The sequence below is a fragment of the Pelobates fuscus genome, chromosome 3 (genome assembly GCF_036172605.1).
Source record: "Pelobates fuscus isolate aPelFus1 chromosome 3, aPelFus1.pri, whole genome shotgun sequence".
In the NCBI taxonomy this organism is placed as follows: domain Eukaryota; kingdom Metazoa; phylum Chordata; class Amphibia; order Anura; family Pelobatidae; genus Pelobates; species Pelobates fuscus.
Window position 1 is genome coordinate 225,022,062 of NC_086319.1, and position 14,914 is coordinate 225,036,975.

General features: G+C 36.9%; 1 protein-coding gene across 5 annotated transcripts in view; it reads left to right on the forward strand.

Moving 5' to 3' along the window:
* PHTF2 (putative homeodomain transcription factor 2) overlaps positions 1-14,914 on the forward strand; it is a 206,970-nt gene that overhangs the window by 85,710 nt on the left and 106,346 nt on the right. For 2 of the 5 annotated variants that reach the window (XM_063448164.1, XM_063448162.1), the window contains exons 4-6: positions 728-739; positions 5,755-5,824; positions 9,567-9,725. In XM_063448164.1, coding sequence (XP_063304234.1) covers positions 728-739; positions 5,755-5,824; positions 9,567-9,725 — 241 coding nt within the window. Of the gene's footprint in view, positions 1-727; positions 740-5,747; positions 5,825-9,566; positions 9,726-14,914 lie in introns of all 5 variants that reach the window. The other 3 variants (XM_063448163.1, XM_063448166.1, XM_063448165.1) reach the window with 2 other exon arrangements.

The following is a 14,914-nucleotide window of genomic DNA, read 5'->3' on the forward strand; positions in this document are numbered from 1 at the left end:
GGAGTGAAGGTTTAATGCGGCACTGTCATGCCAAACTTACCTTTCTCATATTGTTTCCTTTTCTCTTCCACTCTCAGAATCTTTTCTTCTCATCTTTATTTCTGATCTAGCTTTCTTTAAAACATAAAGCAAGGTAGGGACTGCAAGTACTTACCCTTTTCCTTGACACAGGAAATGGAGCTAACTTAAGCTGATCCTTGGGTCAGCGAAAGTCAAACATAGGAAAAATACATAAGACGAAGTAGTCCCTGGTTTGCCATATGTTTTAAAGAAAACTAGATCAGAAATGAAGAAAAGAACAGATTATGAGAGAGGAAAATAAGAGGAAATCATATGAGAAAGTTAAGTTCGGCATGGCCGTGTCACATTAAGATGCAGTGAAAAAATTATCTATGAATTTATTTGAAAACCAAAGAAATATGAAAACTTGAGACTGCAAATAAACACAGCTAATTATTTGAAGATAAGATTTATCAAATGGCCAGAGTGGCTGGCTGAGTTTAATAAAGAGACTATTTCAGGCTGACATATTGTTAAATAGCCACATTATGTGTGTATTTATAATAATTACTTAGTTTGCATTGGTTTTAAGTTCTGCTGTTTTTCACATTTGTACTTTTGTAAGTAAATGAAGTGATATATTATCACAATTATTCTAATATGTTTCCTAACTAGTAACAATTTTAATAATTTACTTGATGGTATTCTTTTTTTATGTGATGTGCAGTTTCTTAAACTGGTAAGTAAAGTTGGCCTGTATAGCTTGCAATTTGAAGTGGCTAACAGAGAATGATAGATTGTTACTGCTTCATTTTAAAATGTGTATAATGAATGGGGGTAAAAGTGCCTTTAGTAATATTGATAATTGGCTTGTGGCACATGCCCTTTTTAACATTGTTAAAGTAACACATTCCACTTTTAATTGTAGGCGCATCCATGTGAATGAAATGCATTTCTTTTTGGTGTGAGAATTGAAATAAACTGCATGCTAACTTCTGTAAGGTTACACATACTCAACGCTTTTATCTACAAGTTCCAGAGCCATATGCTAGGGATTAGAGAACACTAGGCAGAAAATGAAATGAAACATTTTAGTTAAAAGGCTGACCGTTTGTATATACTGTAAAATAGATGTCTGATATGTTAAATATACTAATATTCAAGGATGAATTACGGTTTACCAGCATAGCTGTACAAATATTATTGGGTTTGGAGCAAAAAATTAATAAAACACCCGGTCTTATTTTCGGGGGAAAACGGTATATACATATAGATCAATGCTAATCAACAGTTTTAGTTTGCTTCGCTCTTTAGTAACGTGGGATAAAAGTATAAACGGATATGCCAAGCACTATAACCACTACATCTTATAGTATTGGCTATAAACAATACAAAAGATCCAGCGCACTCTCCTATCTGCTAAACAGCAACTTCAATGTTGACAGATTTTATTAGTTTGTAAAAGTTTTTTTAAAAAAACACCTAATCTAGGCAAAAAAATGGGGATTTAGTTACATTATATGATCATACATTGCATAAGCCTGCCACAACGTCAATGTACCCCATCTTTGGCAGGTCCTACTCTCACAGTCTAATGTCTGCTCTTATGAGATTAACCACTTACTTGGGGAAAAATTCCATCTGAGGCTCTCTGCAGTACAATGCTAAATAGGGACCTGACATGAGGCACCTGTAACAGGGAGGGGTGCAAAACCAAGGAGTTGGCTAGACTCCCAAATATATATAGGAAACATGGGGGGATGGTTGCACTCACCTAAACATGCTTAAATGGGGTGCTGCTGGGGGCCATATTATACAATAAACAATACACAAGATCCAGCGCACTCTCCTATCTGCTAAACAGCAACTTCAATGTTGACAGATTTTATTAGTTTGTAAAAGTTTTTTTTAAAAAGAGTAGGACCTGCCAAAGATGGGGTACATTGACGTTGTGGCAGGCGTATGCAATGTATGATCATATAATGTAACTAAATCCCCATTTTTTTGCCTAGATTAGGTGTTTTAAAAAAAAAAAAAACTTTTACAAACTAATAAAATCTGTCAACATTGAAGTTGCTGTTTAGTAGATAGGAGAGTGCGCTGGATCTTGTGTATTGTTTATTGTATAATATGGCCCCCAGCAGCACCCCATTTAAGCATGTTTAGGTGAGTGCAACCATCCCCCCATGTTTCTTATAGTATTGGCTGTTCTTTTTCTTCTTCTTCATATAAATGGTGTATATATAATTTTTTTTAAATTCTCATTATTTACCAAATTTATTCTGGAGAACACCAGTTTGTGCTATATTTTGTTTGTATTGTGATTTGTAAACTCCTGTACAGTTTCAGTTTGGTTGTCTCCCTCCAAGCTAAACATTTTCTGTATAGTCATATATACCATGTTGACTTTTATTTTTATTTGGGACATTTGGCAGAGTTGGGATAGAATCTTTTAGCAGGCTGTGATTTTAACTTAGTCTTTTCTGTCAATAAATGTTGGTTTCTGAACTTCCATATTTACTGCTGTAGGATCCTCAGTTTAATTATTCCAGTGTTTAATTAAAATGTCTTATGTTGCTGGATTCTTTGATAGAGTTGAAACGGTGTGGAACTCAATCTTTTAATTAATTTTTTTTGTAAAGATGTCTGAATCCAACACATGAACCTAATGTTTGATCAGCGCTGATGTCAACTTAATGTACCACTGATTAGAACTGAAACACATTCCATTCTGTCTTTAAACCTTCTCTATTCCTATGGCATTAATGAACTTATTTAACAATTCTTATGCAGTGCGCTTCACGGCTAAAACTATTTAAACTGCTATCCTTGGATAGACCATTCACATATAATTATATTTATTCTGGTTTAAAATTCCAATTTGAGAGATATTATATCTATATCTATCTATATATATATATATATATATATATATATATATATATATATATATATATATATATATATATATATTTAAAGAGCAAAAATAAGCTGTAATTGCAGTAAATTTCCTTCAGATTATGGACTATACCATATGTACATGTAACATTTGTTGTTACTGCTGCCTACTCATGTGGTGTTGTTTTTCCCCCACATGTCGCAACAGTTTGTTTCAATAGGTTTCACTTTTCAGTCTTCTGTTTTGACATTTGTAACCTTGTCAGTGAGAGAGTTATACTTAAGGTTGGGTATGTGCATCACTGTTTTTAAACCTGTCATCTGGTCCCACAAACTTGCCAGGATGTGCAGACTTGCACAGGTCTGTCACTTTAGATGGCTTAGTTTGTAATTAACTCAGTTTTAATTTCCTACAACAATGATGCTATTAAATTCTTGCTTATTGTTGAGTTCCAGTGTTCGTTTTAAATAATACTGACCTAGCATGCTGTGATAATTTAGCATTATAGCCTTATTCAACAAATGGGGTTATTGACTAAACACCGTATTTTGTTCGCCTGAGCATATATGCAGCAATTGCCAAGATTCTGTGTCCAGAGTAAAATTGGTTCTTTTGCATCTGACTCCTGTACCAACTAAGATTTTGAAACTCACAAACCATAGCCTTTAAACTGTTCTGTTCACTCCTCCTAACCCATTATTTATTAATTTATTTTATTTCCTAGATGCCCAATAGCTAGTTTTAGACATTTAGTAGATAAGCCCATCTGGCCAGCTAACACTGGCGCTAGCAGTCAGTGGGCAAATAGTTTGTATTTTTATTTATTTATTTATTTTTTAAACAGTCCCATATTTTAAGCATTTGGTCCAGTTTACAGCCATCTGGTAACATTCAGTCTGACTGAAATCCAGGCAAAATGTTGGCCATTCAGGGACTGATTTGCAAAACCTGGACATTGTTAAATAGCATGAACAATAACTGGATCACGTTGATGGTCCTATATGACTTGCTTACAGTACTTGCTGTACCTCCCTCTATCGTAATGTAACCTTGGTTGTCATAAAACAACCAAGAGAGATAATTTATAATGGCAGTGACCGGTCCTGTGAAGGGACGACAATCTCTTTCCAAATACTAGCTGCACCAGGATTTCCATGCAGACAGATAACATATACTGGTGCCAGGAACCCAAAAGTCCCAGAACATAGACCTTGCTGTGTGCGGTAGGTCTCTGACATTCCATGAACCCTTGAAATAGGACAGGCCTCAAAGAGAAATCCGCTCTGAAGGACCAGGGGGTTCTGATTCCTGAGCAAACTCGTGAGAAGCTAATGCTTTTTGCAAGTAATGAATCAGACGGGCCAGCATCACAAATTGCCATTCCTGCAAAAGAGCATCCACTACCAGGCATTCTTTTTACTTATTACTTTTTATGAAATAAACATCACAAGTGAGTTAGTTGTGTCTAAATGTTAAGTATGAGTGGCTTGATGCAGAGGGTACAAAATAGACCTGAATAATACAGGCTATTTTACAAGCAGGGACCAAGACATATGCTGTATATACTCGTCTATAAGTCGAATGCAGTTTTTTGATGAACAATTGTGAAATGGATAAGTCGAGGGTATGTGTTCCCTTATTTGTACCTTGCTTCATCTGATATCCCCCCTGCATTTGAATGGAATTGTTCCCCTTCTGTTCGGTTACCGAACAGCCTCTGTGTGGTCCCCCTTGTTAACACCTTGTAATCACCGAGTTTGGAAGATATTCGGAGCACAGACGTAATAAACATCCAAGATGCTGCAACAAAGTGCTCAGTGAAACACCAGACACTACCAGTCATCTGCTCAATATGGGTCAACAGTCGGGATATAGCTGTTGTAATAGAAAGAGCCAGCAATTTCCAGAGCTAGTGCCCGATTCGACTGCTTGATGTGGCGGTCAAGCCCACCCCTAACAAAAAAATGTAATGGGTAGAAAATATAAGATTTATTTACTATTTAATTTATTTTTACAATATATGGTCACAGCTTTTCTAGTGGTGTTTTTATGAAATACTCATTTTGACTGTTTTGGAATTTCACTGAAATTTCAACCCAGTTTATAAATGTACAGAGACAAAGTAGGGACAACTTTGTCTCTATATTTCTCCTTTTACCTGACTTTCTTAGACTCCGTCTTGAGTCTAACAGTCACTCCTGACAGGCATCACCCGTAATGGCTGCTGAAAGTGGCTGTTCATATGAAGGATCCTGTGGTCTTACGGGATCCCCTATAGACCTTAATGCTGTACTCTCCCACATGAGTTGAAGCTGTGCCAACAAACAGTAATTTCACCTTTACTTGCCACCGGACCCCCAGCAGTGATGTCCCCAATTGGGGGGTGTTTGCAAATTCCACTTTAACTTGCCTGAGATCTGAGCTAGAAGACCTTTTATACTGTGTGTGTCTCTCACCCAGCTATAGCAAATCTATCCAAGGCGTCTGGGGATAGCAAGATTTGTATCCTAAAACCAGTAGAAAAGGTTGACAGCACAAACAGAAAAAAAAGGTGTTTACCTCTAGAGTTAAAAAAGAAAAGAATAGTAAGAGTGTCTGCAGAGATGGTATTTTTACCTCATAACCACTTGATTGTAATCTTCCATGTTTTTCAACTTTTTTTTCTATTGTAGACTATAAAATAAAAAGCTTATTATAAAATGTAAAACTCTTATATTATAAATATAGCAATTTTAATTTTATCAATTTATATTGAGGTATTCAAATGGAATATTGTTGTTACAAATGGAATATATGGTATGTGTAATACATATTTTAGGGTATGGGTTTGACATTGTTTCTTTTGTACTTCACAGGGTTTGAGAAACAAACCAAAGAAGACAGGACATGTAAAACCAGATCTTATTGATGTGGACCTTGTCAGAGGTAAGAAGAGTATTATTTAAGTATGTACAATATATGTGGGAGGATATACTTTAAAGGGACACTATAGGCATCAAAATAACATTGGCCTAATGAAGCAGTTTGGGTGAATAGATAATAAAATCAGTTTTGTTTCTGTCCAGGGCGCCCTAGCCACACCTACCTTGGCTGTGATTTACACAACCTGCATAAAAAAATATTTTCATTTTCAATCAGATGTTCACTTATTGTAGAAGTTTGAATCTCCTGTTCTGTAACTTATGCAGCTTCCTGCTGGTTCTAAAAGGCTATTAACATGGCATGAGATAAAAACTTCTAAATTAAACGGATAATGACGTTTAAACATTAAATGTCTCTCTACAGGCAGTGTTTAGGAAGGCTTTGCCAATCACATGCAGGTAGATGTAACCAGGACTGCATACAGTTATTTAACACCTAAATGGCAGAGAATTGAACAGTGAGCCTGTGGGGCATGATCTATACATCAAAACTGCTTCATGAAGCTAAAGTTGTTTTGATGCCTATAGTGTCCCTTTAATGTTAAACTTTCTCATGTGAAGTAGGGTCCAGAAGGCCAGGACTTTCCCGAAAGGCTAAAGCACTGGAACTAAACAGAGCTCTACAACTCTGTCAGGCTATGTGACAAAATGGTATGAGTTATTTAAAGGGACACTATAGTCACCAGAACAACTCCAGCTTATTGAATTTGTTCTGGTGAGTAGAATCATTGCCTTCAGGCTTTTTGCTGTAAACACTGTCTTTTCAGAGAAAATGCAGTGTTTACATTACAGCCTAGTGATAACTTCACTGGCCACTCCTCAGATAGCTGTTAGAGATCCTTCCTGGGTCATGACTGCCTAAAATGCATCCAAACATTCAGTATCTCCTCCCTCTGCATGCAGACACTGAACGTTCCTCATAGAGATGCATTGATTCTATTCATCTCTACGAGGAGATAATGATTGGCCAGGGCTGTGTTTGAATCATGCTGGCTCTGCCCCTGATCTGCCTCCTTGACAGTCTCAGCCAATCCTATGGGGAAGCATTGTGATTGGATCAGACTACCACTTCTCATGATGTCAGCAGGCAGTGGGCAGGTCTAAAGGAAACAGGGAAAAGGTAAGATTTTACTATATTTAGGGAGGCATGATGGGGACAAGGGGGCTATATGTTGGTTTTAACCCTATAGGGTCAGGAATACCAGTTTGTGTTCCTGACCCTATTGTGCTCCTTTAAAGGAACACACTAGCGTTACAAATGTAAATATATTTATTTTTAATATAGTATTCCTTGCTGTCTTTAGATTCAAAGCCCCCTTTTAAACAAACAAAAAAAAAACTAATGAACAAAGCTATAACATCCTTGTGGTGCCAGGATAGTCTCATTGCATCAAGATTGATGATCCAGTGTTTTTCATAGGTAAACGTTGTGGACATAGGGCACATGAGTGGCAATTGTCTTGATCTGCCATTCCATTGTTTCTCATAAAGAAGCACTGATGACCTATGGCACATGTGCAGTACTCATCATGCTCCGCCAATCTGAGCCTTGAATCCAGTACTTATTATAGAGAAATACCAGCTGTGTTTGGTGTCATCCTTCTGTGCATGATGATGTCAAATTTCATTGAAAATCAAAGGTCTTAAAGGGACTGCAGGGGTATGTCCTATACACCAAAACCACTTCATCAAACTGTTTCCCTTTACGGAGGAAGTGTCTATAGTGTATGTTAGTCTGCCAGCCATTAAATGTGTATTGTTGGGCAAATGTAAAATTTTACACTTTTAGAAAATGATTACCATCTATATACCAAAACCATAATATTAAAATGTTATGGGTTTTTTTGCTGGTTAGGGTATCCCTTTAAGTGAATTGAAAGATACTTGCAATTACACTGATCAGCCACAGTATTAAAAAAAACAAACAAAAAAAAACGGACAGGTAAAGTGAATACCTTTGATAATGGTATTCACTTGAATGGTACCTTTCAAGGGGTGGGATAATAAGGCAGCAAGTGAACAGTCAGTTCTTGAATTTCATGTGTTGGAATTCAGAAAAATAGGCAAGTAAAAAGATCTTTCTTTAACAAGGGCCATATGGTGGTAGCTAGATGCCTGGGTCAGTGCATCTTCAAAATGGCAAGTATTGTGGGGTGTTCCTGGTATGCATTGGTTAGTACCTTACAAAAGTGATACAAGGAAAGACAACCGGTGAACCGGCTCATAAATGCGTGTGGGCAGCGGAGGCTAGCTTGTCTTGTCTGACCACACAGAAGAGCTATATTTCTTCAAATTAAAGAAAAACTTAATGCTAGCAATGATAAAAGTGTCAGAACACACAGTGCATCTGTCTGCTATGCATGGGGCTGCGTAGCCCCAGGCTGGTCAGAGGGCCCCTGTTTACTACCGAAAGCATCTTCAATGGGAACGTGAGCGTATGGGAACTGATGCAGAGACAGCACCAGAAGGGCTAGATGTTTTTTTTTTTTTTTTTTTTTTAATCAGTATAGGGCCAGGAATACATGTTTGTGTTTCTGACTCTATAGTGTTTCTTTAATGTGGATGTTAGTTTGACACGTACCACCTACCTAGGTAAATCCAAGTACATCACTTAATGGCAGTGGTGTTCCTTGATGACAGTAGCCTCTTTCAGTAGGATAATGCACCCTGCCAAACTGCAAAAATTGTTCAGGAATGGTTTGAGGAACATGAGAAATAGCTCAAGGTGTTGCCTTTGCCTCCAAAAAGGATGCACACAACAGGTACTGCAATTATAAATTTAGCCTTCTTTACCAACATCACAATGCATTAAACCTATAAAAGGACGAACACAAAGTGATAAGACTAGAAAATAAACATACATTATCACCACTTACATCAATAGCCTCTCAGAGGAAGACACAAATCACACTCATAAAAAGTTTTAGAACGCCAAGGTGCCTTTCTCAATTTATGTAAATATGTATCAAATACAAACAATCTAGACACAGGATGCACACTAAGTACTGTGTGTGTGTGTGTGTGTGTGTGTATATATATATATATATATATATATATATATATATATATATATATATATATATATGTATGTGTGTATATATATATATATATATATATTAGATAGTATCTACTACGGATTGCACCTGTGCAGTTGCACAATTTGCAATATATTAACTCTTGCGAGCAATTTGTGTTTAAAATATCTGACTTAAAATAAGAAATGGTAACATTTTAATAATACTTATATATACAAAATCAGAAACTATCTTTGAAGCAGTTTGAAATTATTAAAATCAAGGCTTACTGATCCTTATTACTGGCAGTGCCCATCAGTGCTGTACTTTATGGGGCAAAAGAGCATCCTGACTCCTGAGCACTAAAAGTGTTAAGCAGCAGATCAGAAACCACAGTTTAACACTCCGTGCAGAAAAAGTGGAAACCATATAAGATTTTTCTGGTTTTGTGATTAATACCTTTTTGACCTTTTTTCTATCAAGGATACATATTCTTCCTGGTTGTACACTTGTTTGAATAGGGACATCTTCACCTTGTTTCTGTTCACATTTTGTTTCTCATTTATTTGCCATTTTATATTCTCACTGTGAAATTTTAAAGCCCTGTGGAGTATGTAGGCACTATATAACTCATTTTAGGCACTTCATGAAAACCTCATTAATTTGTGTAACACACGTTATTTTTCGGAAAAGAATACTTTTTAAAACAAGATATGTGTTGCCATTTTAAAGGATCTGCTTTTGCAAAAGCGAAGCCTGAAAGCCCCTGGACATCTCTTACTCGAAAAGGAATTGTTCGAGTTGTATTCTTTCCTTTCTTCTTTAGATGGTGGCTTCAAGTTACTTCAAAGGTCATTTTCTTTTGGTTGTTTCTCCTGTACCTCCTTCAAGGTATGATATGCAATTGTTGAAACAAAAGTAATTTATTTAAAAAATATATATATTTTATTATTTTTATTTTTTTTAAATTGTTTTATCTGTCTCTCTCTGTGTGTGTGTGTGTGTGTGTGTGTGTGTATATATATATATATATATATATATATTTATTTATTTTTTATTTATTTTTTCTTCAAAGTAGACTAGTTATTATAAATAATTTGAGTACTATGGCCTCGATTTAATAAGTATTGGATACTGTTAGAATTTTTTTTCAAATGATTTATCTACAAAAATCCCCATAAACGTTAAAGATGACTTCTGTTATTAAATCACTTGGAAAGTTTTCCAACAGTATTGAATCATTTGAATGCTAGTTTGTTATACCACATGCTGCTTTTGAAAAAATGTTTAGATGACTGCAAAATGATATATGCATCCGCTATGTTCAAATGAATACTGCTACAGATATACCGGTGAACTACTTTTTATTACTCACAAATTTGAGTTTATGTCAATATCTCTGTTCAGAAGTATTTAGCTTAAAATCTATCTTGATTGCACCTCCTTTCAGATGCCTATATCAATTAGTGCAGGTCAATCATCTGGGGATCATGTCACATGCTTGGAATTACAGGGATGCTGCACTTAGGAGGCAAATAGAGCACATCTGTTTCAGTGGCTTTGTTTGATAATTGTGCTATTTGGCTCAAACTATTTTGAAAGAAAATATATAAATATGTATATATTTTTAATACGCAATATGAAAATCTTTAAATGAAAGCTTCACTTCTCTTTGTTTGTGGCATTAGACACAAAAATGTTTTTGCTTTTCTTTATTGTGACCACCAATTAGAAATGAGTGACTAAAAAAGCAATACGATTCACCTATTTGAAGACCATCAAACACTTGGTCCTTTAGTTTTGTGATTGTGCTTTCATTTTTGGGTGATGAAATGGCTAAGAACGGAAGTCTTGTATGGTGTGGTCTGTGTTTAAAATAGTAGAGAAAATGAAAACGTGAAGCAGAAAAAAGTGTCTTACTGCGTGTTGGTAAAGATCCAATTTGGAACACTGACAGATAAATAAGTACTCTCATGTCTAAATATACAGACTTGCTTAGAGGCAAAATTTGATCTGACTAGAACATAAATTATTGATATGAAACTGATAATTTGAAGTACGGTAACACTTATTTCATTTACACAGCAATCACATTTATTAAGCATTTTACTTAACCAAGGGTTAACAAAATCCCTTGTTTTATGACTGTATTTGCAAGTCTTTGGCAAATAAAAAAATAAAGGAAATTGGTTTATGTTTTTGTTTTGCTTTTACCTGATTACAATATCTTAAATTGATGCATACCAAACCCTATAGCTTTTTTTTATTTATTTATTTTAGAAAGTCTGTTGCCAGGAAGAAGGCAGTGATTTCTCTTGTTTTCAAATATGTCCTGAAGCTATATGAACTATTTCTATTATGTCTGTTACTAGTCATCAGGTGTTGGGTTTTCCCACAGGGAGGTAACATATTGTTTTGCATTCCACATGTTTTAACCTTTTTCTCAAGCATGCAGAAACTTGAAATTGAGCATAGGGAGTTGTAGTGTAGTTACAAAAATACTGCTGAATAAATTAATTGCAACTTACTTGCCATACAAAAATTTGTGGGAGTCGGGGAGCCGTGTTAAAAATGCTGAAGTCTCCTGGAACTTCCATGAGACTTGGAATGTCGTATGGAAGTGGCCAATAATACCATATAAAAAGAGGGGATTAACATATTCTGTAATATTGTTTAAACTACCTATGCGCACAAGAATTATTCTCCAAAAAAACAAAAGCATGGTAGAAGAGATATTTTCTAGCAATTTTTCTTATTTCTAGGATTGGATCTCTCTTCTGGTATATAGCTCAAAATACAAGATACAACACGCAAATGGTGTAGATCTCAGTCCTTCCATCCACTGTGTTTTGTTCAGTGCACTTTGGCAAGAATATAAACATCCTCTTGAATTTCGGCACTTATTGTTTTCATTGGTATTTGTAACTTCATCTACCCTGTCATCAGTTTCAGAAATTACATTTTTAGTTATCATCTAGTTAGCTATGCCATTTAAAAAGGGCACTAAGATATCAGACTGGTTCCTGCTACAAAACAAAACTATATTATACACTTACTACATGCTTTCGTCTACCATACCTGTTCAGTGTAATGGACATTGATATAGGCTGTAATCAGTCAGCTGATACTCTTGGCTAATCAACACCATCCATTACTGGACAGCCTAATGCTTGCATTACCACCAGCTGCTGTGGACTCTCTTTTAGCATTAAAACTGTAAAACACTGAGTGAAAGGATGGTGCCAGGGGACACCAGAAGCTAGAACCACTTCAATAAAATGAAGTTGTTGCAGAACTTGTAGAGTTGCTTTAAGATGACTGAGCTGTATGTACAATTGTGGATATCCTTAAAATCTAGAAAATGATCAGTGAGATGTACAGAAGTATTTCCTCATCACAATACATGTAACTTTAAATGCAGATATGGTTATGGAAAATATATTTGGCATTATCTTCTATTATCCCTGTTGGTAGGTGTTAAGTTTTCACTTAAATGTATGCTTCACCCTTAGGGTATTATTTGTAATCTAATGGGTATTTAAGCTGTACATCGTAGGTTGGAACCCAGGCTTAACAATTTACCCTGAGGTGAGGTCAAAACATTGCCGGTTCTACACAGGTGGAATAAATCTCTTTGATATTTACTTTTGGTGTTGCGGCTCCTTTGGTTTTCTCCTGTAGTTGATGCTGCTTGAAGGAGACCTTGGCGTTAAAGGACCACTATAGGCACCCAGACCACTTCAGCTCAATGAAGTAGTCTGGGTGCCAGGTCCCTCTAGTGTTAACCCTGCAGCTGTAAACATAGCAGTTTCAGAGAAACTGCTATGTTTACACTAGAGTTAATCCAGCCTCTAGTGGCTGTCTCACTGACAGCCGCTAGAGGCGCTTCCGTACTTCTTACTGTGAAAATTACAGTGAGAAGACGCTGAACTTCCATAGGAAAGCATTGAGAAATGCTTTCCTATGGGCTGTTTGAATGCGCGCGCGGCTCTTGCCGCGCATGTGCATTCGGCGCTGATGTCGGCAGAAGGAGGGAGCCCAGCACTGGAGAAAGGTAAGTATTTTAACCCCTTCAGCCCAGCGGGAGTGGGACCCCGAGGGTGGGGGAGACCTAAAAACCCTTTAGTGCCAGGAAAAACGAGAATGTTTCCTAGCACTATAGTGGTCCTTTAAGCATTCACACTTTAACTTGTGGAATGTTGGCCCTCCCAAGTGTTTGTACCTGTAGCCTGTCTGGCAAGTCAAACAATGTGCATGAGTCTCTTATGCCAGAAGAAGCATCTACTTGAAGCTTAGCAGTGTGTCCCTATGTTTACCGCTATTATTCCATAAGAACTGAAAGCTTGAAAGCATTTTGTACCGTAAGCTGAATTGTGTTTTAACCCCTTAAGGACCAAACTTCTGGAATAAAAGGGAATCATGACGTGTCAGACACGTCATGTGTCCTTAAGGGGTTAAAGAGCTCTAAACTAAACCAGCATCCCTTACTCTTCGAAAGATATGAACCCCAATGCCAGTAATGAATATGTTTTACCGCCATTGCATAATATACTCAATATTGTCTTACTGGCTCTGCAAAATAAACTACTGTAGATTTGTTAGCATTGTAATTCATATGTATTTTACAAAAAATAAAGTTAATGTAGCACTATAGGTTCAGGAACACAAACTTGTATTCCTGACCCTATAGGGTTAAAACCACCATCTAGCCCCCTGGTCCCCTCATGCCTCCCTAAATATAGTAAAATCTTACTTGTATTCAAGTCTGGCACTGCATACTTTATCCCTGTTTCCTTTTCACCTGCCTGCTGACATCAGCAGAAGTGGTAGCCTGATCCAATCACAGTGCTTCCCCATAGGATTGGCTGAAACTGACAAAGAGGCAGATCAGGGGCAGAGTCAGCACAATTCAAACACAGCCCTGGCCAATCAGCATCTCCTCATAGAGATGAACTGAATCAATGAATCTCTATGAGGAAAGTTCAGTGTCTGCATGCAGAGGGAGGAGACACTGAATGTTTGGATGCATTTTAGGCAGCCATGACCCAGGAAGGATCTCAAACAGCCATCTAAGGAGTGGCCAGTGAAGTTATCACTGGGCTCTAATATAAACACTGCATTTTCTCTGAAACAAGCAGTGTTTACACCAAAAAAACTGAAGGTAATGATTCTACCAGAACAAATGCAATAAGTTGTAGTTGTTCTGGTGACTATAGTGTCCCTTTAACTCTTCTCCTTTTAACAATTTCATGTCCATGTGCTATCAGCCTAATGTTTATTTTCAGAATGCTATTTTAAAATTCTTTCCTTTTAAATCACCATTTTAATATTCTTATTTATGATCCACCAGACCAGATTTTATTTAAGCTCATTTATACACTGCCTAGCCAAAAAAAAAGTTGCAGCCCCCAAAAAACCCACACACTAGAACATTTTGTTGGAACATCTTTAGCTTTGATTACGGCATGCATTCCCTGTGGCATTGTTTCGATAAGCTTCTGCAATGATTTCCATCCACTTGCATTAATTTTTCACCAAGGTCTTGCATTGATGATAGGAGAGTTGGACCACTGCGCAAAGCCTTCGTCAGCACATCCCAAAGATTCTCAATGGGGTTAAGGTCTGGACTCTCTGGTAGCCAATCCATGTGTGAAATCTTGGCATCTTGGAATATGCCCGTGCCACCAGGGAAGAAAAAAAATCCATTGATGGAATAACCTGGTCATTCAGGTAGTCGGCTGACGTAATTCTTTGGGCACATAATGTTGCTGAACCTAGACCTGACCAACTGCAGCAACCCCAGATCATCACATTGTCCCCACAGGCTTGGACAGTAGGCACTAGGCATGTTGGTGCATCACGTAATCTGCCTCTCTTCTTACCCTGTTGTGCCCATCACTCTGGAACAGGGTAAATCTGGACTCATCAGACTACATGGCCTTCTTCCATTGCACCAGATTCCAATATTTATGATCCCTAGCAAATTGAAGCCTTTTATTTTTTCTTCAATAAGCCTCACAGGTTAGTGGTTTTCTTAAGGCTACACAGGTGTTCAGTCTCAATCCCTTGAGTTACCTTTG